General features: G+C 37.1%; 1 protein-coding gene across 1 annotated transcript in view; it reads left to right on the plus strand.

The window, feature by feature from the left end:
* Positions 1 to 963: 963 nt before the first annotated feature.
* Positions 964 to 24,182, plus strand: part of LOC110300178 — a 101,507-nt gene continuing 78,288 nt past the window's right edge. The window contains exons 1-14 of the mRNA XM_021170247.1: positions 964 to 982; positions 1,076 to 1,148; positions 3,645 to 3,715; positions 8,223 to 8,310; positions 9,207 to 9,235; positions 9,329 to 9,401; positions 11,520 to 11,593; positions 13,989 to 14,082; positions 17,182 to 17,210; positions 17,301 to 17,373; positions 20,881 to 20,909; positions 21,001 to 21,073; positions 23,617 to 23,645; positions 23,737 to 23,809. Coding sequence (XP_021025906.1) covers positions 980 to 982; positions 1,076 to 1,148; positions 3,645 to 3,715; positions 8,223 to 8,310; positions 9,207 to 9,235; positions 9,329 to 9,401; positions 11,520 to 11,593; positions 13,989 to 14,082; positions 17,182 to 17,210; positions 17,301 to 17,373; positions 20,881 to 20,909; positions 21,001 to 21,073; positions 23,617 to 23,645; positions 23,737 to 23,809 — 811 coding nt within the window. The 5' untranslated portion in view covers positions 964 to 979. The remainder of the gene's footprint in view (positions 983 to 1,075; positions 1,149 to 3,644; positions 3,716 to 8,222; positions 8,311 to 9,206; positions 9,236 to 9,328; positions 9,402 to 11,519; positions 11,594 to 13,988; positions 14,083 to 17,181; positions 17,211 to 17,300; positions 17,374 to 20,880; positions 20,910 to 21,000; positions 21,074 to 23,616; positions 23,646 to 23,736; positions 23,810 to 24,182) is intronic.

Below are 24,182 nucleotides of genomic sequence, written 5' to 3' on the forward strand. Positions count from 1 at the left end.
ATGGGCCGTTGTGCTCCCTGGCCCAGGATGGTGGCTTCTGAGGGAGGATGCTCCACAAGGCACTTCAGAAGACTTGCAAAGATAGTGCGGTCGAGGCTTCTTGAGGAGGTGGGACAGTGATGTTTCCTCGCGTTGGACCCAGAGGGTGCCAGGCGGTGGGAAGATTGGGGGTGACCTGGACTCCAGACGTGGCGTATCAAGTCTCTCCGAGCCTGGGGATTTTGAGCCGCTGTAGCGCAAGGACTGTGGTTAGCCCTGCTAGATAGCCTGCTTCTTCACGCCTGGCCGGCAGCGCAGATCCGAAGCTCTAAAATCCTTTGAGCNACGCTTGGATTCACAGGTCTATTCCCAGAGCACTTGGTGAGCGGGCATTTTAGCCCTGCTCAGCATGTTCCAGACCGCACCGGCCTGCCCTTCTGCACAGAACTGGTCTGATCTCTTAACGTTCCGGTCTCACATGCCCTTGTTTCTCCCGAGCCCTAGAAAACCTGGTGCACAACAGTAGGTATCGAATAAATGCGTTGTATAAACGACTGACTGATCTGTTTTGTAAGCCTTATCGTTGATTCCATGGCGGCACTAGGGTTTGGCGGGGAACTAGGTCTTGCTATGAAGCACAGGCTGGCCTNCCCTTGTTTCTCCCGAGCCCTAGAAAACCTGGTGCACAACAGTAGGTATCGAATAAATGCGTTGTATAAAAAAAAAAAAAAAAAAAAAAAAAAAAAGAAAATATTTGTTGAAAGCTATCTTATTTTAATTCATGATATTTCTTCAATATCTCTTTCCCAATCAGAAAACAAGACAACAAACTAAAAGTTTCCCAACCCCCAAACCTACAACAAACATTTCTGAAAGAAAATGTGAGGACTCAATTTGGTAACAACTCTGTGTGGCAATGTGGGTGACTTCCAGATACTTAGTTATGATTGACTGTTGTCCATTTGGCATTTTAGAGGCTGACGAGGAATATGCTCAACTGATGGTAATCACTATTGTACTTTGTCCTGGATGACGAACATCACCACTGGGGAAGTATGCAATACTTATTAAATGTCCTGTTTCAAAACCCATCCAGACTCCTATTGAAACGAAAGACCCTGTTTCCAAAGAACCATGGACAACAAAGGATGCACCCACCTTCACATCAGGTAAAGTATGCAATAAAATCACTTCACAGTCTTTTCATCCCTACTTAAAAAGTACAGATAAACTTAACCATTGAATTGAACTAAATATTTTCAAAGTCATTGTTGGCATAGATAACTGAAAATAAGGGTATTTCTTGGGCTAGATGTTAGAATTGTATACTTTAAATCAGGTGTTTTTTCTTTCTTGTGCCATCCCATAAGGTTTCTGTGCTTGAAACCTATAGTCATTAGGGACTTATAGAAAGTAACTGGGAAGGTCTAAAGTTCTTCTCAAAGTCTAAAATAGTAGTTGGATAGCTGAGTGGATTGCCATAAGCCTGTTATTCACTTAGCAAGATGAAAAACAAGAGCCTCCCTTTAACCCACAATTTTAAGGATCCTGTATGCAATGCAGTCATAAATTCCATCCATAAATAATGCTCATTTTTATTATAATTGGCAAGTCATATTGATTATGTGCATCTAGATGTGTTTTAAATTGCACATTTGTAATTTCCAAGCCATTAATCTATTATGGCAATTGTATCTGTTACAATGTGATATGACATCACTTGCATCTTCCCTTTCCTCCTAACCTTAAGACTCTGTTTTACAGACTTCAGTTGCTTTGTAGTGACACCAGTCTCTACACACAACACCACTTACCCATACAATTGCTTCACAGATGCTAGGCCCTTAATTTACTCAAGAGCCAATAACCTACAATGATGTCGTTGCTTGATGAGTTTAGTAGATTAAAAAAAAAATCAGATCATTTGAAACAAAACACCAACCTAGTACTCTCAACCCAGAAAGTTGTGCACCAGAAAAATGGCAAATGCAAATAACTTAAACATAATTCACCTTTATAGTTTTCCTAAATGATAAGAATCTATTTCTCCAAAGATACAAATCTACTTACTTAATGAAGTACGGGCTAATCCAGACACTCATAAATCAATAACCTAAACATTCTATAAACATTCTACCAGTTATGGACTGGAGAGTGTTTATCTTGTCCCAGTAGCTTCTTTTAAAACACATTCCTCCATTTATACACACACTGTGCACATTAATCCACCAACTAGCTTGATGATTGACTTGTCTTGTGTTAGCATGCTAACATTCTGAAATGAAAGTGTCCAACCTTAGAACTACAGAGAAGGCTTTCATGACTTGTGCCCAACACTGTATCCTTAGCACACCTTCAGTTGCCCCCTTTCCTGTGAAATCACTAGACTGCTGGTGGTATCTTTCCTAACAATTTGCTTTTAGGCAGATCCCTATTACATATAATCCTTCTCTCTTGTGATTTCCTTTCACGTACTTGCACTTTCATGACTGATGTAGGACTAAACTATCAAGCGGTTATTATGTTTATAAAAAGCCATTCATATACCATCATTTCCATTATTTCATATACAATGCCAGCAACTAATAAGAATCCAATAAACAAGTATTGAGCAAATTAAAATAAAGACTGCTTACACCGGGATGACTTAAAAGACTCTTCCCTCCCCCCACAGTAGATAAATGGGAGTAAACATGTAAATAAATAATTTGCAGGCCTGGTGGCAAAAATAAAGTTCAAAAATCAGTAGAACACCCAGACAGATACCAGAAAAGAATGACCTGTTTAAGAAAAGAATCAGAGCTCAAAACCTTACATGGTAAACTGAGTTTTAAAAGATGAAACAAAACTGTCAGAATAGTGGACAGAAAGATTATAAGAAGAATGTAAGGAACAGGTGGCAAGGGCCAAGGTATGAAGACTGATGAAAATTTTGTTTAGAACACAATGAGTGGATTATTTAAAAGTTAATAGAATAAAGGATAAAGAAGAGTGTACCCTCATGAGTTTATTAATTTCTGTGATATTTTGAGATTTCATTTCTGAGGGCTTGGTCACTTATGTTGCATGGTTGAATGTGAGGATGCTATTTACATCTAGGATATGTCAAAATCTAGAGTTGAGCTAAATACTGATGGTTACTGGAAGCAGGACCCCCAATGTAGAAGCTAGAGAAAGCACCCAAGGAGCTGAAGGGGTATGCAACCCTATAGGTGGAACAACAATATGAACTAACCAGTATCCCCAGAGCTCGTATCTCTAGCTGCATATGTAGCAGAAGATGGCCTAGTCGGCCACCACTGGGAAGAGAGGCCCCTTGGTATTCCAAATTTTATATGCCTCAGTACAGGAGAATGCCAGGGCCAAGAAGCAGGAATGGGTGGGTAGGGGAGCAGGGCAAGGGGAGGGTATAGAGAACTTTTGGGATAGCATTTGAAATGTATATAAAGAAAATATCTAATAAAGTAAATAAATAAATTTGAAAAAAAAGAAAAAAAACCCAAATATTTATCTGTTTGTTAAGCACGATACAAGTTAATTTTGGAAACCCCAAATGCAATTCTCATTAACACAAAGTTTAAGATACCTCCATCTACTGATATAAAGACTATTGTTTTATGCGCAATGTCTCAATAGTTTGCTTAACGAAATATATTTGTCAGTAGAGCCAGACTTAGAAGTGACACTAAAAGAAGATCACAATAGATTTGATGACAGCAGAAATATTCAGTCATTGGTATGTAAATATAAACTACAGTTTTTGGTATAAAAAATCTGTGTTGTTCAAAATGTTGCATGGACCAAAAGAAATCACAGTTCAGAAAACCAAGAATTGGTGGCTTATAATTTAGTACTTAGTCTGAAAGGAATTTTAAAGACTATTTTACCATCTTATGGAACTTATGGCTAACATTTATCCTTATATAACATTATATTCTCTGTGTTTATTACACTTAGGATAAAGATATTATAACTAACACTGCCTCTATATCTTTATCTGAGAAAAACAATACCCTTTCTTGAGTCTTGGGTTTGAGCAGGTGTAGGTATTAACAAGGTGGTAGTGATGAACCCAGAATGAAGTCAAACCAGTAAAAATATCAGAAGTGTGGTCTGTTCACTCTAGTGGACTTTAGAATGCATTTGAATAACTTAGTGCAGAGGGTTTATATAGCTCGGAAATGTTAAATAAATTTCCAACTTTTGGAAGAACAACCTGCAATAGAAATGTTGTGACTAGTGCTTGAGGCATTACTGAAAACATTTTCAGTGTTGAGACCCATGCTGTATGGTTTCATGTCTATTTGACCCTAGCTAGAGTTATCTGATAGGTGGGGACCTCAATTGAGAAAATGCCTCCTTATTATTATTTTTTTAATGACTACTTTTTTTTTAAAGATTTATTTGTTTATTATATGTAAGTACACTGTAGCTGTCTTCAGACACTCCAGAAGAGGGCGCCAGATCTCGTTACGGATGGTTGTTAGCCAACATGTGGTTGCTGGGATTTGAACTCTGGACCTTTGGAAGAGCAGTCGGGTGCTCTTACCCACTGAGCCATCTCACCAGCCCAAGAAAATGCCTCCTTATGATCAAGGTGTAAGGCATTGCCTTAATTAGTGATGAATGGGAGATGGCCTACCTGTTGTGAGTAGTGCTATCCCTGGGCTGGTAGTTCTGTATTCTGTAAGAAAGCAGGTTGGGCAAGCCATGATCAGCAAACTATTAAGGAGCAGCCCTCTATGGCCTCTGTATCATTTTCTGCGTCTACGTTCCTGCCTTGTTTTGAGTTCCTGTCCTGACTTCTTTCGATGATGAACAGTGATATGGAAGTGTAAGCCAAATAAAATCCCTCTTTCCAAGTTGCTTTCCACTTTGGTCATAGTGTTTCATCACAGGACCTGTAACCCCAAGATAATACCAAGTAATTTTTGTTATTGTGGGCCAAACCCCAAGATAATACCAAGTAATTTTTGTTATTGTGGGCCAATGGCAAGCTAGCTAGATATTTAAACACCGAGTAATCCAGATGTCTCATTTTCTAGTGAGAACCACCAAACAATGTTCAGCAAGCACTTTAAATATGAATAATATGAGGAAAATAACATTAATCTACAGAGCATTGAAGGAGGTTGTGGTCAGGATGGGGTTGTGGGTGCTGGTGCAATTATAAATTTAGGGAAGACTTTCCTGAGTGAGAAGTAACTTCTAGTGAAAAGATGGAGACAGACCAACCAAGTGAAACTTAATCAAGGTAATTAATCTGGAAAGAAGGAGAGTGTAGCACATCGTTTCTTTAATTATCTCTATAATAACCAGAAAGCATGGAGTGGAATAAGCCCCACAATAATCATTTTATTGTAATATGCACATAGAGACATGCATCTGAGGACATTGTGGAGTTCAGTCAGTTAAAAACTGTCATTATGTTGGAAGTACTCCTTCACTGATAATGGTTGAATACTAATATGTAGAATTCATGCAACATTATTCAGCCATACCATAGAGATTTTTTTGAGACTTAGTAATTTAAAGATTTTTGAATTAGTATACACAGTAAGGGGTTTTGTTGGGGGTTTTCATACACAGTTTAGGTTGCTCTTTCTCCTCTCACCTACTCTCTCCGTGGGTCATAGCCTTCCACCCACAACAGCCCCCCTTTCCTCTTTCATTTCTCACATATTCTATTATCTTTCCCACTCCCTTTCCTTAAATCCTCTCCCCCATTCTCATGGTCCTTTTTCTAGTTTCATAACCACTGTCGACATCCTCACTGGATAGTCAGTTAGGATTAGAAGTTAGGATCTGCTTAGGAATGCTTACTTGGTGTTTGTCTTTCTTCAAAGATTAAAAATTATTTCAACTACATCATTAATGCTAAGCGTCCACAGCAGCTCTAGATAGACGAAGTGAATTAAATGGGAGTGAGTTCTCAGAAAATCAGTCTTCATGAGATCAGTTTGAATGGTTTAACAAGTTGAATAGTGACTTAACATCCTCAGACTGGGAGGAGAGAAGAAAGGGGAAGTTCTGATCAGGATGTAAATAAAAAGATAGATAGATAGATAGATGGATAGATAGATAGATGGATAGATAGATAGATGGATAGATAGATAGATAGATGGATAGATAGATAAATAATTTTAAAAATATAGTCATAGACAATGTATCGGGTTGAGTGAACAGATATGTGAAAACAGTGTTGGTTCCTAATATGCTAAAGAGAAGAATAAAAGATTTAGAAGATGTAATCATCTTCTTAGTGTGGTTTGTAAGTGGTGTTTGTGTGTGTGTGTGGTGTATGATTGTGTGTATATCTGAGCATTTATGTGTGTGTATATCTGTGTGTGGTGTGTGAATGTGTGTGTATCTGTGGGGTGTGTGTGTGTCTCTGTGCATGTCTGTGTGTATCTTTGTGTGTATATGTGTGTGAATGTGTGTATGTGTGTGTGTATCTTTGTGTGTATATGTGTGTGCATGTGTGTATTTGTGTGTGGTGTGTATGTATGTGTGCGTATTTGTGTGTGGTGTGTATGTATGTGTGCGTATGTGTATGTGTGTGTGTATCTGTGTGTGGTATGTGTATATCTGTGTGTAGTGTATGTATGTGTATCTCTCTCTGTGAGTGATGTGTATCTGTGTGTGGTGTGTGTATGTGTGTGTGTATGTGTGTGTTATCTCTCTCTGAGAGTGGTGTATCTCTGGTGTGTGTGTCTGTGTGGTGTGTGTGTGCGTGCGTGTGCGTGCGTGTGCGTGTGTGTGGTCAAGAACTATCAGTGAAGGTGCTAACAGTGGCGTATGCTACAGAATATTATGAAGAGATCACCTCAGAGAGGTGGTAAATGTCCCCTCTTCACAGTTTTTCAGAGGATCATTCTATCACTATTTAGACACCATCACTGGCAATGCAGCTAACAGCAGGGAAAAATCCACATCAATGCTCTTTTATCTCCTTAAGGCTCACTAATGTTTTCCTTCACCAGTGAGAGAGCAGCCAAGTCTCTGAGCTCTGTATCCTCCCAACTCGTTCCATTCATTTGACATAATTTTTTATAGCAGGCATTAGAGGTATCCAGTGTTCCAATGTCTGTTTTGTCTTTGTGAAAGAAATCTAGTGATTAAAAAAAAATCTTTAGGCAGTGATGAAAGTAAAGGGGTTATATTCCGAGGATGTTGTGGCTTCTGTCTTTTTGAGAATGGACCACTTCACTTAATATAATAATTTCCAAATAGATTTAGTTTCTTACAAACTCCTTAATTTCCTTTTCTTTATGGCTGAATAACATTCCATCTTGAATATCCACTGCACGTTCATTAATCGGTTGACTTCATGTTCCCCTCAGTGAGAGCTGAGTTCTCACCTTCAGTTTAGGTTTCTAGGGATGTGAACTGTCTCACTGCCTGGCTTTGGTGGGGACAGGTGACCAGAGTTGTTGCATATACTTCCTTTGGTGAGACCTGCCTCAGTACAAGCACGTTGGTGTAGTCAGGGTGCATTTGGGATGTTTTGTAAAGAAAGTCTTAGTTATTTTTTATTCTATTTTCTGTACCTTGCTCATTTCTTTCCTACTAGTTTTTTCATTACTTTTTTTCCTTCCTATCACACACTTGTGGCTTCTAATATAGCATCTTGCCTCTGCTCCCCAATTTCTCATTTTAAACCATTTTTCTCCAATCAGTAAGCAATTTGACAAAAAGTGCAGACCATTATTCTTTATTTCATTGAAGAATTTTCAAATTATGTCCAATGCTGCTTGTGCCAACAGTAGTTTGTAACATGTATTATATCCAATTCCAACACACTTGCTGTCATCTTAAGTATCCTAGATATTCAATGTTGTATTACATCAAGTACATTTATGAGTATTTAATGTAACACAACATGAGTTGTTTAAGCATACATATGTTTTGGAAAAAGAAACCCATTCTCTTATTTTTGCTGGGGATGTAATTTTGGTATTCAGAAGAAGATTCCTGGCTAAAATATGTAAATAATCTCTTATTGTCTATTTGTATGTTCTTTTGGCCTGCCATGCTGCTTACATTGTCAGTGGCCACGTGAAGATATAAGTTAGAATGGATTTGAAGAGCCTCATATAAGGTTCTATTTCTAAGTACTTTAGGTTTTAATGGTGCTTCTTTCATATATAACTCTGTGACTTTTAAAATATGAAATCTGGGCCATTGATAAACTCTATTGGGAGGTCTTTGCACAATCATGAACACTACTTATATTGTAACAGAGAATCCGTGAGGGTCCTCCAAATACGTCTGGTAACGTATCTGTGGCAGCAGATCCAAGAAGAGAAAGGACAAACAGACAAGCAGCAGGTAGGAAGCACAACTTACAGAAAAAGTCATTTGGTGTGATGCCTATATATGAAAGGAGGTTTGATGTGTTATCAAGAGTCAGTGACATACTGAGAGCATCACTAAGGAAGCTGAACTGTCAGTTGCATTTCTGGTGATCCTAATACTAAAGGTATGCTAATCATCTATAAAGATACGAGAAAGGTGGGGAATGAAGGACGAGAAAGATGGGGGATGAGAAAAAGAATGAGAAAAGCAGTGAAGAGAAGGAGTAGGCAAAGCATGTCAGGCACACAATGCTGTTAGTGTCCTACTGTGATGGAGTACTCACAACAGAACAGAATAGGGAGGTTGGGTTTACATCAACTCAAAGCTCTGGGCCTGTCATATGGAGACAATTCGGCAACTTAGGTTTCCTCTTCCCAGGTGACTCTAGTTTGTATTGTTGACACAAGAGAAAACAGAGCAAACTAAACCACCAACCAACGTGTCTCAAAAGTCTTTATATTCTGGTCCATTCTACAGCAGCTTTGTCCGTTGCTATGAACTCAGAGTCCTGACATGCTTCCCTCATTAGGGGTTGCTTATCTTGTCGTTTATTAGCATAGTCACAACGTTATAGGTGCCTTTTGTATTTATGCTATATTCATTGCATAATAATCTCATTTTGAAAATCTGGGCAAGTTTAATTAAAACTGAATTTTAATTTTTCTTCAGTATTTATTTATTTTTATTTATGTGTTATGATTCCAACTAGACACAAAAGCAAAATAAGCCAACTCAAAACCTGAGAAGCCCAAAAATAAAGTTATCATTTACAAAGGTAGCCAGGAGGACTGAGTTCCATATTAACTATGCATGAATGCAAGGTTGATCGATTTATTTACATATCACTGATGATCTCTTTGGCTTTTTAGAATCTGCAAAGGAATACCCACCCTTGATGGTAATTACCTTTATGTTTTTGCTTTGAGTATTTTACATCACATTAAATGAAATCTACAATTTTTGTTCAATTGTTCCTTCAAACCCCTTACAGAGTACCAACAAAATGAAGGATTCTGTTCCAGATAAAGTGATCACCATAAAGGAAGTAGGGATAGTCCAGTTGGGTAGGTTTTGCCTACTTGTTACTCTGGAAAAAAATACTCCAAATATTTGGAATACCTACAGACTTCTCACTCTTATTTCTTTTTCCTCCAAGGTTATATATCAGGATTTGTTCTAAGTAACACAAATGCTATTGTTGACATAGATTTTTACAGAAGACATTCACAAGTTGGAGGCACTGGTCTGAAGAAGCAACTCGAGTTGTTTCAACTTTCATGTCTGAATACACTCATGGGTTCCTTCAGTATCAGAAATGCTAGAGACAACACTGGCAAAGCCATCCTACCCAGAAGAGGCCATTCACTTCACATCTCACTCCATGCCCTTTGCCAAGTAATGAGGAGCATCTAACTCTCCAGAGAACACTGCTTATAAATTTACTCACTGGATAAAATTATTCTTTACTGGGCAGTGATTATTCCTCAAAACTTTTTGGAAGCTTCCACTCAGTTTGGGGTTGCTTCAGTTTGAATTTGCATTATTGCCCTCTACTAAATCATTTCCATCCACTTACTCAAGAATACCTAACACTGGCCGGGCATGGTGGCGCACACCTTTAATCCCAGCACTCGGGAGGCAGAGGCCGGTGGATTTCTGAGTTTGAGGCCAGCCTGGTCTACAAAGTAAGCTCTAGGACAGCCAGGGCTATACAGAGAAACCCTGTCTCAAAAAACCAAACCCAAACAAACCAAACCAAACCAACCAACCAACCAAACAAAAGAATACCAAACACTGGCATCTCTGTCATATTAGAGGACTTCATGTCCACATCAAATGATAATGTAGACTACTTAAAAGTATCAGTGTTCAAGCCTCTTACAATTGTGCACATTTTCATAATATAACTCCCATCCAAATCTCTACTTTGAGGCATATTTTTGGTGTTTGTATAGTGATGGTGATGTCATTCTGTCACACTCTTACTCCGTCACACCCCATTTGGTACTTCTCCTCCTCTGTTGTTACTGTTCACTGTGTTTTTGCTGTATATTGTTCCAATACCTACACAAGTTATTCCTTAACTGTGAGATATGGTATTATAAACATATAATTGACCTGGCTTTTGAAATTTATACTCTTTAAAGCCCAATTCTGGGAACACAATAATTGTTCAGTATGGTAATAATTGGTATTTATATGAAGACAATGTATGAAATCACCAATGTAGTCCAGGAACAAAATGAATAGAGACATAAATAGATAACTTACAATGGAAATGATAAAGATACACAGGAAAAATGAATAAAAACAAGGAGACAGCCATGGAAAGCAAGCATTATCTTCTAGGCAAAGAGAACCATACTGAAGGACTTAGCTTGTGACACTGAGCCTTCAGAGAAGAAAACGGCATGTTGGATTAGGAATAATGAGCATGGCCTTTCAGATTTAAGTTACATTAACTGCATCTTAGAGTAACCCAAAAAAATGAGATTGTCTGTTGGGCTTGGCGGTACATGCCTTTAATTCTAGCACTTGGGAGGCAGAGGGATATCTCTGAGTTCAATGCCAGCCTGGTCTACAAAGTGAGTCCAGTACAGTCACAGCTATTACACAGAGCTACCCTGTCTCCAAAACCAAAGCCAAAACCAAACCAAACCCAAATCCACCCCCCTAAAATCCAAACAAACAGTCCCCCAAAAGATTGTTGATAACCAGTCAATTTTTCCAATGCAAATTTCAAGGTCTATAATTACCCAGAGTGAATTGTCAGAGGAAAATGCATAATCAATTATGACTCATGGCTCCATGGAGAAAAGTGTAATGGGTGACTGTAAGTGGCTTTTTTTTTTCCAGTTTGGTTTCGAAAGTATGTTCAATAGTGTGTCTCATGGAGTGATTGTTACAGAGTCTTTGGAGATGTGTGTATGCTGTGATTTGAGATGTGTGTATGCTGTGTACGTGACATACTTGACTGTTGTCTAACTATTCTATGGGAGCTTTTCATAGTTAAGTAAGTCAGTAATTCTGTTGAAGAGTAAACCTATTTGAAGATTCTAATTGGAAAATTAAATGTCCAACTGGTGGTACTACTATTGTTTATTTTTTCTGTATATGAAATAATTGTCATGTTACTTAAATGGTTTTCTTGTTTATTTTAATTATATATATGGACTTGTCAGAAGGGCCAGCTGTAAAATTGACATCAGAGAGAGAGCCAAATCGTCAAGATGGCTTTAAAAGGAATCCACCATCGGTATTTAAGTGTTTAATTTTGAATCACAAACTTAGTGCTTCTCATTGTCTAATAGGTAAAATATTATTGGGACAATAATACTGTATTGGAAAGTTAGTTTTCAAACTGTCCTCAGAATCAATAGATGGTGTCTTGACATTTTTTTAACACAATTTACTTAGTTATGGGATTACAGAATGTTTTTAGAACCTGAAAAAAAAAACTTACCTGATCCTTGGATTTATCTCAAAAACATTAATTTTATTGCTATTTTCCATTCTTATAGCATACTTACCTATTTCGAGACTAGATCAAATTTGAGACTTAAAACTAGGCACTTTAAGTTTGCATGATTTCACACGTTGATGTATTGATGCTTGCTATGATGAGTCAGTACTATCAATGTCTTAAGTTTTACTTACTCATTTTATTCCCCAGTAGCAGCACTACTGTGAGAGAAAACACAGCTGTGCACTGTGTCCCACTTCCTATAAAGAGAGTGCATCGTTCATTAGGTGCTATGCTCTACAGGATAAACTTCAAGTTCATCTTATTTCAATAAATGGAGTCAGAAACTGTATTGAAAATGTTATTCAATGACTTTACTGAATACTAGAATATATCAGGACCGAACTTAGATGTTTATGAGTTTCATGTCAGTGTCTAGATTTCTAGTTTGGAGAAAACAATAGAAAAATACATACTGTTTGAATGTACTGGTACATTTGATACAATACATAAAATGGTCTCACAACAGCAATTTTAATTGTATGGCCTTGAATAATTTCAGTTATTGAGTATTGGTAAGGAACTATGCCATTAGGCACCCAACATACAAGATTAATGCAAAGCAAAAATAGAATCAGCAAGCACTAACTTCTTCATATAGTGAACACATTTGATGTCTAGATAGAGAAAATTGGTGTAGTCATATGTGGTGGCACACTCTCATAGGACACCCTGAAGAGGAAGAGGTGGGAAAAGATTGATGCAGTTTATTTAAATTTATGATCAAAATGATAGTATGAACAGAAATAACTCAGAGAAAGTATTTCTGAATATAGAAGGACATGTGGAAAAGGAGAACAAGAATCTCTCTGCCTTTCTCTGTCTACACACACACACACACACACACACACACACACACACACACACACACACGTTGACCTGTGGCCTTTTCAAACATCTTTAGTATTATTATTTATCCCCCAGCATCCCTTTCTCTTTGTAATATCCCTTTTACTCCATCCCAAGTTAAATCTCTACCCTCCATTTTCTCCATCGTATCTTCTATCTCCTATGAGGAGATCTCTAGATCATAGCATACGTTTTAAAAGCCAGCTGGAATTTTTTATATATAATACCTTATATCAAGTTAAGGAATGATTTGTGCAGGTATTGGAACAATACATAGCAAGAACACAGTATACAGAAACAACAGAGGAGGAGGGGAAATACCAAATGGGGTGTGAGGGAGCAAGAATACGACAGAATGATGTCACCATTACTATATAAATGCTATATAGATATAAATACACACACACACACGTGTGTGTGTGTGTGTGTGTGTATGGCTCAAAGTAGAGATTTAGATGGAAGGTATGCTATGAAAATGAGGTTTCCTTTTCTTCACTCAGGTTAAATTGACAAAACACAAAAACAAAAACAATCAAAGAAGCAAATGAACCAAAACCCAACAAAACCAGACAAACCAAAACAAACCAAAACAGCGCAAAAGACCTTTTCAACTTGTAGCATCTTCCTCAGTGTCTTAAAATTTTCACTGTACATTTGTATACTTGAGTAATTAGAGTAACTCTAAGATGTTTTAAAATACTGTTGTGAATGGGGCTGTTTCTCTGATTTCTTTCTTAGTATGTTTTCCATTGGAAGGCCACTGATTTTTGGATATTAACTTCGTATCCTACTACTTTTATAAATGTGTTTATTAGCTTTAGAAGATTTGATTGATGGCTCTCTATATAAACTTTTTGGAAATATCTTTTTAATGGAAATAGAATTATATCACTTTCCATCTTTTCTCCCTCTACTTTTCCCAGGTGCCTTCCCTCAAACCCCTCCTGTAACTCCCTATTCAAATCGTTAGCCTCTTTTTATTTATTATTGTTATCTATACACATATGCATGTATATATCATGTTGAGTCATTTCTGTTGTTTGTAATACATTTTCAGTACATATTTATTTTTAATCTTTCTTTTATTTTTAATTTAAAATTTGTACACACACATACTGTGTTTGTGTTTGATCCACACCTCATTTCCTTCCTTCTAATTTGTCTCCCTTCTCTACCCCTTGAAATTAAATTCAATTAGTTTTAGAATAGATAAGTGAGATTTGGCTAAAAAATGATTAGAAAGTTTTTCATAACTGATTACTGATGCTTATTTCCACAGAATATTTGTAAGCAAATTCCAGCGCAGGATGTTGGCTATTTATCAATAGCTAAACATCAAAGGGGAGAAAAAATGGTGCCATCTCGGGAAAAAGGTGAGGGGTCTTGCAATAAAAAGTTCTTTGACAGAATGTTTGTTTGAAACACAAGGAGTTACATATATTCCAAGTCAGAAAATGTACCCCATATATATTTACTAAGATGCGAGATATACTAATGTACAGTTATTTACATGTCAAAGAAGTATTAAGACAGGCTAAATGAAGGGGATCAAATTGAGGAGAGGCAGATATGAGTTACCTATCAGGTCATTTTGCCCGCTAGGGGAGGTTAGGAAGAACACTGGACTGGTAAAGAATGGGGATTAATTTGAAAAGGTAGGATGGATAGAGAGGAAATGAAGAGAATGAAGAAAGGTATCATGTAGGGGAAGGCATGAAATTGATATAAAAATCATATTGCGCATGTGAGAACACAGAACTGTGTGTAAGAGAATGAACAGTGTGCTTTCACAGTCTTATTTCTTTAGAAGGTATAAAGATGTGAGGTCTTAGATCCTTCTTCAGTGCTACATCTTGTGTATAATCAATGTTTATTTTCGGAGGTATATATTATTTAATGCCAGTGTAAAGTGTTTTTTTTTTTTTTTTTTTTTTTTTTTTTTTTTTTTTNTTTTTTTTTCTGAGACAGAGTTTCTCTGTATAGCCCTGGCTGTCCTGGAGTTCACTTTGTAGAGCAGGCTGGCCTTGAACTCAGAAATCCCCCTGCCTCTGCCTCCCGAGTGCTGGGACTAAAGGCGTGCGCCACCACACCCAGCCTAAAGTGTTCTTAATTCCCAGAATAGTTCCACTTGGGCCTAAAATAGTATCAGAGAAAGTAAAAACATGAGGCTTTTGTTACAAGTTGATCTAAAGTGCCATCAATAGGTCCAAAGAGCATTCAAAGGTCATGGTTTATGATGCTGATTCAAATTGTGAGACATGGTAGGAAAATCACACCAAACAGAAACTCAATTTTGTAGAGTTAAGCAGTAAATGGATTTTGTAAAAGGCACCAAAGCCTCTCACAGTTTTATGGTCAACCTGAAATGTCAACATTTCAGGACAATGTCCAAAATAATTTTGGTTCAACTTTTCTGGGATTCTTCATTTCTAAGAAGTTGTCCAGTGGTGCAGCTGGCATTCCAAACACAATGAACAGCAAGATGTAGACTTCTCATTAAAGAAATCTAGAAAGATTGTCTAGTTGACAATATCTAAGTAAACCCTACATTTTGTTATTATTTCTGAGACTATTTCTCAAGGGGAGAATGAACATGGAAATGTAATAGAGAAAATGCAATCCCATGTGATGTTTTGGTCACCAATTCCATATCCGCCTACATGCTTGAGAATGTAATTTCTATGGTTATATCAACACTAATTCAAAAGGAAAGGAACTTATAGGATCAATTTACTGAAAGAATGCAAAAGGGAAAGAATGTGAAGGAAAGAAGGTTACAAGGTGAATCTAAAACTGGGAAGTGTCTTACTTTGTTTTCTGTTGTGATAAAACATCACAAGCAGAAGCACCTTGGGGAGAAGAGGGCTTATTTATTATGCATCTCTGCTCCCTGTTCCTGTAGGGATGTCAAAGCTGGCTGGCACCTGCAGGCAGGAGCTGGAGTAGGAGTAATGAAGGAATGCTGCCTTTTGGTTTGCTCCTCCTTGCATGCTCAGTTTGCTTTATCATCTACCCCAGAAATGGTACTACCCAGAGTGACCTGTGACGTTACACATCACTGATCAGTCAAGAAATTGCCCCACAGGCTTGGTTGTAGGCAATGTTTTTCAAGTGAGGTCCCCACTTCTCAAGTGACTCTAGCTTGTGTTAAGTGGACAAAAAACTAACCAATGCAGGAAGAGAAGAAACAATATACAAATTTAGGGTCAATGATGAGGAATTATAAAGATACAATCTCAGACATCTTTGATTATTGTTGATTCAAATAAAAATGAGATTAATGCTATTGTATAAGTTATTGGACCCAAGATGAGAATCATATGGTGAAACTATAACGTTTAGTTTTCTCTGTAATTTTTTGGAAACAAAGATGTAGATGACATTGATTTTAGGGATTAAGATGAGATTAATTTTAATGCAATATCATCACCTGGTTTTGAAATGCTAGTGGACTTCGTTATAAGATTGCTAACTGATGGAATTCTACTTGCATATTCCCATGGTACACCAATAAGGTAACTGAGAAAAGGACATATATGGTTATTTATTGAATATTTGTCTAATATTAAACACCACTATGATTTGAGATGTAGCAAATTAGTACTTTATAACTCTTATGTGACAATTTGCTTGTTTTTTGTTTGGAAGTCATATCTTACAAAGAGATTTTTAATTAACTAATTTTGTAATTGTGGATACACACACACACAAAATTAATTTTGATATATAGTCACACTATTGTATCCCCTCTCTTTTTTGTATTTTAGGTTCACATACCTGCTGAAAAGCACCTATCAAAAAAAGAGACATATATAATGTAAAAAGGAAATGAAGTCTAAATGTCAAAATAATAGCCCATACATATATATGTGTCCCTTCAGGAGAATATTTACGCAATGTCATTCTGCACATGAATACCCAAATTGATCGATTTTGAAAACTGTAATACACAAATCACTTACCTCTTTGAAGTTGTATAACTGATTGGTGCTTCAAAAAGTAGAATATGATATGGAGAAGATGAATAGAGCTCTTAGAGTTCTGTTTGAATGTCTCTGAAATGCTTCACTGGAGATAAGCATTGATGCAGTTAGCCAGCAGTTTTAATAAGTGAAATGTCACCTGACGTCAGGATTTCTTCCTGTGACCAAGATCAGTTTCCTTCCATCAGCTAAAAACCTCGCATTGCTATATCTGCCTTCCATATTACATTATAGTCACGTGGGTCACACTTTTGGGGGGGATAATTTTAAGTATAAATGCAGTTATGGTTTGATTTTTTCCATTGGATTTCAGTCATGTTCCTCAGTTATCTAAAATACAACTTAGTAAAAATACATTGAGACAAAATTAAATAGCCATTACCAAAGTTACCCATGGTGGTTATTTTTCATATTAACTCACTATAAATATATATAGTTAATATTGCCATATTTGTGTTTAGTTGATTATGTGTCTCCTTGACATTTCAGAGTTTTCTAAGAAATGCCCTCAATCAAAGGTAGTTATTTTAATCTTACTCTAGATCATTAATTTCATATTTTATAACCTGTACAAGAGCCATTAAATATTTTTTCCTAAATTCATACAGCCCACCATTGTAGAGGAAGAGTCTGTTTCAAAGGAGGCCTGGGATATGACTCCGGTGAAAGCATTTTTAGAAGGTGAATTTTGTAATATTACTTTCCATGGAAAAACACCTCAAAATATTTGAAATGATTACAATCTTCTCACTAGTTTTCCCATCTTTCCAAAATTTCATAAAAGAATTTGAGGTAAAAAAATGAAGTTCTTACTGTTAATCTGAACACTTCAAGAAAGTTATTTGCTACTTCAAGATAATTTGTTTAAAGTTTGTAACTTTAACTCATATATGTATTTTCTTTTATGTGTAGTTACTATGGTGATATACTTTTCTGCAATTATTTCATGCCTTTAAAGGAACTGAATTCTTGCCAGACTCTGCAGCCATGTTAACAATATGCCTTGAGATCACTTATGACTATATTTTGGTCTGCTATCCTACTGAGTACTCTGCCAATTTAATGTGCCAAGAAATGTTGGAAACTATGTAGATATAAGTCAATAATATTTGTATATAGTTTGAGTGCTATTCTGGGTCAGTTGAAGTCAGTAAAATAACTTCTCTTATAAAATCCTGTTAAAGATTCCTGAAAAAAAAATGTATTTCTCATTTTTCCCAAGCCATGTATCCTGTGCTGTTTGATAAATACAGAGCAAAGCCCTTTATTAGGTACAATAAACAGGCACCAGGGATAAATCGACTAGATAGGTCCAACACTCAGACAGGTTAGGCAGGCAACAGGGACACATTAGTTACATACTGCAGACAGACTACAGATAGGACAGTAACCACAAGGGAAGGCAGGGAGAGAAGCAGAGAATTCAAATTTGGGTTCACTCTTGGTAAAACTACTCCAAGAGGAAATTTCTGTTTTCATGCCTTAAAGTGACATAAGGCACATTTTTCATGCTTTGCCCCTTCTGAGGTCCCCCTAGTCTACAATCAATGCAATCGCACCAATGTTTCTATTGTGAGGTGTTCTTAAATCCTAGGAAAACACTCTGTAAACCTAAGGGAGAGCATCAGTGAGAACAAAGGCCTGGTGTTTCAATTGTAAGTGGTCAAGAATGCAACCAAAAGGTGAACAACCTTTGAACTGCCATGGCTCCCTAGTCTGCTTCAAATTGCAACACTGGAAGAAAAACCTACCAAGTACATGCTAAACGTAATCTATTTTAGAGTAAATAATTTCAAAGGAGCTATTTAGCAGCCTAGTTCTTTGTAATTTTAATGTGATTTATTTTTAATTTTGATAGTCTATTTCATATTGCTTTAAATTAAATTTTTGCATACTTAGATATTGCATTTTGAACACTTCCCCTCTTAATCTCATACCCTAGAGTTTCTTTTAGTTTATAGACTTACACATCCACAGAAATGTTTAGGAAAAACTTTAAGAAGTATCTAGTATAAAAGAACTTAATGGAGTCCCAGTAATAGCCAAAATATGAGTGTAAAGAGGAATATCTTTATATAATATCATTCTATATATGAATATCCAATCCCATCTGCTCATACAAAGCTCCTTGTTGGTTGACTGTACTTCAGTGGATGGCTGCCCATACAGAAGGATACAGACAGCACAAATTAGAGTCGATGGGTTGTCAAATTAAGGAAAATGGGGGACAGTTAGCAGTGAGTGGGTCTGTGAGGAATTAAGGGGAGGAGCTGGAGTGAATACTGAACATGATCAAGAAATAATGATGAAATTCTCAAAGAATTAGTAAAATATTAAACAAACAAAACACAAAACAGCACAAATGTGTGCTGATCTATTCAAACATCAGCTTCCACAGTTTAAATGTCATCTTTAGAACCAAGGTGCCCATGCCATCCATATATTAACCCCCTCCCCAGGCAGGGCCCTTGACATGTAGCTCCTGATTCTCCTGGAGAGTCCCCTAAGAACTAAGCCCACTGGTGCCACCTCCACACGTTCAGGTCTAGATCCAAGTACACAGCTCTAGTATTAGCTTCCCCTAAGCCTGTGCACTCCATTTTAAACTCTGAGACATAGGTCTTGTCACAGACCCCGCACTGTCTTTCACTGGTGAGTCCCCCTAGAACAGCAGTTCTCAACCTTCCTCATGCTCTGATGCTTTAAGCCAGTTCCTCATGTTGTGCTGACCCCCAACCATAAAATTATTTTGTTGCTACTAAACTGTATTTTTGCTACTGTTATGGATTGTAATGTGAATATCTGATATGTTGGATATCAGATATGTAACCCTTGTGGAAAGGTTGTTCAACCCTCAAAGGAGTGGCAACCCATGGGTTGAGAATCACTGTCCTAGAATCAAACTGACTCATATCATCTCCATACATCCTTACCTAGGTCTGGAATTCAGTTCTGGCTTTGTCTGTTGAGTTCTCAAAACATTGCCCTCTGGGACCACACCTTTAAGTCTTACCTCCAGATGCACAGCTCCTACACCAGCCCAGCATGAGGCAGGCAAGAATCTCACATTAGACACACAAGCAACAAAGAAAGTTGACATACCAAGATCACAATGAAGAAGAGAAGCAATATGAATGATCTTTCCACCTCCTCTTCTCAGATGTTCCCTTAGGTGAGGGAGATGTTTTCATAGATGCATCTTTTCAGATTGAAATAAACAACTTTGTGTTTTCATTGGTTATGGTTTTCTGTAATGGTCTCCAACTGTTTCGAGGTGCAGTTTCCTTGATGGGGGGTGAAGACTTGACTTACCCTTGTGAGTGCTTGTCAATTGGAGGTAGCTTCTTGGTTAGGGATGGAGGCTTGTGTACACTTCCCTCTCCCAGTGCTGGAACACCATTTGGCCGAGACTTGTGTAGACCCTGTGCATGCTGCCACAGTCTCTGTGAGCTCATCTGTCAGTCTCATTGTATCTAGAAGACACTGTGTATTATTGTCATCTATCCTCTCTGAATCTTACAACCTTTTTGCCTCCTCTTCCACATATTTCCCTAAACTCTGAGGGGGAGAGGTTTGATGAAGACCACCCATTAGGATTGAGTGTTAGAAAGTCTCTTACTCTCTACCCCATTGTCTAGCTGTAGCTCTCTGTATTATTTCTCATCTACTGTAGGAGGAAGCTTCTCTGACATTGGCTGAACAAGACACTGACTATGAGTACAGCAAATGCTGTCCTGAGTCATTTTATTGTTGTTTCTTTAGGAGAAAAATGGTATTTTGTTTTCACTTAGGTCAATGGCCTATTGAGTCTCAGATTCTTGGCCACCTGAGCTGTTGGACATGGATCTTATCCCATGCAGGGGGTCTTAAATCTAATCAAGTAATTGCTGGTTAGTACCACAATGTTTGTGCCACTATTGTTCCAGCATTGTATGACTTTTGCTCTTATTTTGTGGAAACTCTTAAGTATATTTTGAGCCATTGTATTATTTTTCCAGTTGGTATCTTTGAATTGCTCTTTCTTGGCTTGGCCAAATATAACAAGCCATGCAGAAATCCATCAAACTTTAACATTAACACACCCATTTTCATCCACTAGGATTATTTTCTATACTAATTCTACATGAATGTATGTCGCCAACATCAGGTTTACATGGATTTGATTATTTCTTTCTTTGACATTTTTAGATACTTCTAACGACTATCCGCTATCAAAGGTAATCACTTGTATTTTTTCCTGCATACTTAACTTCATCTTGTAAGAAATTTGCAGAAGTTACTAAATACCTTGCTTCTAAACCCATACAGCCTACAGTTGAGAAAAATGACTATGTTCCAAATGAAGTCTCTGATATAAAGCATGGGAAATGGTTCCAAGAAAGTGAGTTAGTAATATTAATTTTTATGAAACAAATAAGTAAAAATGTTTGAAATGTTTGCAATGTCCCCATTTTTTTTATTCCAGTGTTCTCCAAATTTTACTTAAGGTTTTCATGTAAATGATGCATTATTGTTGCTAGAAGAAGAGTTACAGGCAGTCAATAGCTATTGAGAGAGAATCAGTTTCTTCCTAGGACAGGCTCTCTGATACGTTGTCTACTCCCAACTTGTCAGATCTAAGCATATCTACATATATGCAGCACTAAATGGACTCAGTAGGTTGCAAATATGCATGCAAATAAGCATATGTTCAACAATAATAATAATTGAAAAAGTTATAAATTTGAGAGGAACTAGAGACACAGAAGTTGGAGAGGGGGAAAAAGGGAGTAGAAATGATATTTGAAATTCCTCCTCCAAATTTAAAAAATTTGTAAATTAAGAAAAATCTATTCTTTTTACACATTAAAAAGGAATTTATTGGACAGGCTATAGTCTAAGTAGGTCAACAGTGATTGTCTCATGAGGGAAAGGCAGAGAATCTTGAGGTTGTTGACTCCACAAGGCTGGATGTCCCAGAAGTCCCACAGTCTGGTGCAGGAGTCTGAGAGGATTCCTGGATCGTCAGTGATCTATGTCTATGTTGGGATCCTGAAGAAGTAGGTTCTAATAGAGATGGAGATATAACCTCAACAACAGGAAAGATGAACTTGCCAGTAAAAGTGAGCACCAACAGACAAAAACAGAAGGCAAAAGCTTTCTTCTTCCATATCCTTTTATGTGGGCTGATATTGGAAGATGATGTGGCCCAGATGTAGAGTAGATCTTTCTACCTCTTGATGAAAGGACCCTGATATAGCTGTCTCTTGTGAGAGGATGCCGGGGCCTAGCAAACACAGAAGTGGATGCTCACAGTCAGCTATTGGATGGATCACAGGGCCCCCAGTGAAGGAGCTAGAGAAAATACCCAAGGAGCTAAAGGGGTCTGCAACCCTATAGGTGGAACAACAATATGAACTACCCAGTAACCCCTGGAGCTCTTGTCTCTAGCTGCATATGTATCAGAAGATGGCCTAGTCGGCCATCATTGGGAAAAGAGGCCCCTTGGTCTTGCAAACTTTATAATGCCAGGGCCAAGAAGTGGGAGAGGGTGGGTTGGGGAGTGGGGGCGGGAGGGTATGGGGGACTTTTGGGATAGCACTGGAAATGTAATGAAGAAAATACCTAATTAAAAAGAAAGAAAGAAAGAAAGAAAGAGAGAGAGAGAGAGAGAGAGAGAGAGAGAGAGAGAGAGAGAGAGAGAGAGAGAGAAAGAAAGAAAGAAAGAAAGAAAGAAAGAAAGAAAGAAAGAAAGAAAGAAAGAAAGAAAGAAAGAAAGAAAGAAAGAAAGAAAGAAAGAAAGAAAGTCATCCACAGCCGGGCGTGGTGGTGCACGCCTTTAATCCCAGCACTCATGAGGCAGAGGCAGGCGGATTTCTGAGTTCGAGGCCAGCCTGGTCTACAGAGTGAGTTCCAGGACAGCCAGGACTACACAGAGAAACCCTGTCTCGAAAAACCAAAAAAAAAAAAAAAAAAAAAAAAAAGTCCTCCACAGGCATGTGCAGTAGGTTGGGTTTTGGTTGATTCCAGATGTTGTTAAGCCAATGAAGATTAGCCATCACAGAAGCCTTGGGACTTGGTACAATTCAGTTGCAATGATGGGAATGAAGAATATATCTTATTAGATAGCCAGAAGTTCCTGCCACATTCCTCAACATTGCATGCATATGGTTTACTTCAAACAGTGTTTCACAACCTTCCTAATGCTGCAACTCTTTAATAGAGTCCTTTACTTTGTGGTGACCCCAACCACAAAATTGCTTTCATTGCTACTTCATAACTGTAATTTTGCTATTGTTATGAATACAACATGCAATACAAGAATATAGTCAACATGTGTGTGTAAAAATAACAATTTTTATGTGCTGTTATTCTACAAGTGCATGGAGATAAATTCAGAAACAATCTTGAAAAAGAAGTTATATTCACATCTCTCTGAAAAGTAGTGACTTCTTATGACTTATATATAAAGTGAAGGACATGATAAACTCTCATAGAACACTAGAGTGAACGTAAAGTATTTCGCTGCTGAGAATGCAATCTGTTCCATGGTATAATCAGTTTTGACTATTGAAATATTATCCTGGTTTCCTGATTTCATCCTGAAATTTTATTTTATTTTATTTTATTTCATTTTATTCTCCACCCATTAGAAATGCCACCTTAATGAAATCACATAAATTGTTTAAAAGAAAAATTCTCTGAGCTCATAATGTTAATTTGAAAATTGTCAAGTTTAATGAAAATTATGTAGTTTATTAGTTGTTCAATAGATATTTCATTCAAGAACAAAACAAAAAGTAAAAGTTTGCCACAATTCCAAAATTAGTACAATCATTATAAAGTTAGCCACAAAGAATATTTTGACCATAATTATTTATAAAAGTGTGGTCAAGTTTGTCAGGTTTACATATTATTAACTATGTATCTCTGATTTTTTTCTAGATTGTCCTAAGGAATATGTTCAATTGAAGGTAGTAAGTTTATATATTACCTGAGTTATTAAAATCGTGCTCTTTGAAACACACAATTGTTACTGAATACCTTTTTTCAAAAACTATATAGCTTCCCATTGAAGAGAGAGATTCTTTTCCAAGAGAGGCACCACCAGTTGATCAAGCAAAATTACACTGTGCAGGTGAATTTTACAACACTGATTTATGTAGGATGAGAAATTTAAAATCATTAAATCTACACAATCTTCTTGATTTTGATTTCTCTGCTCTCCAAATTTGATGGACTTTTAAGGGACTAAATTATCATCGTTAAGTCTCATTGTTTACAAGAAGTTATTTAGTTGCTTAAAATAATATTTTTAAAGTTTTAGCTCTAACACAGATATTTCCCCGTTTGTGTCTTGGAATAATAATATGGCCATTTTGGTTTTTTTTTTACAGAATAGTTGTACTAGATATAAAAGTTTAATGATATTTGTATAGCTTGAAAACGACTGTTGTTTGTAATAGTATATTCTTGAAAAGTCAGCTACTTGGAGGGCTGAGGAAAATATT

The sequence above is a fragment of the Mus caroli genome, chromosome 8 (genome assembly GCF_900094665.2).
Source record: "Mus caroli chromosome 8, CAROLI_EIJ_v1.1, whole genome shotgun sequence".
Taxonomy (NCBI): Eukaryota; Metazoa; Chordata; class Mammalia; order Rodentia; family Muridae; genus Mus; species Mus caroli.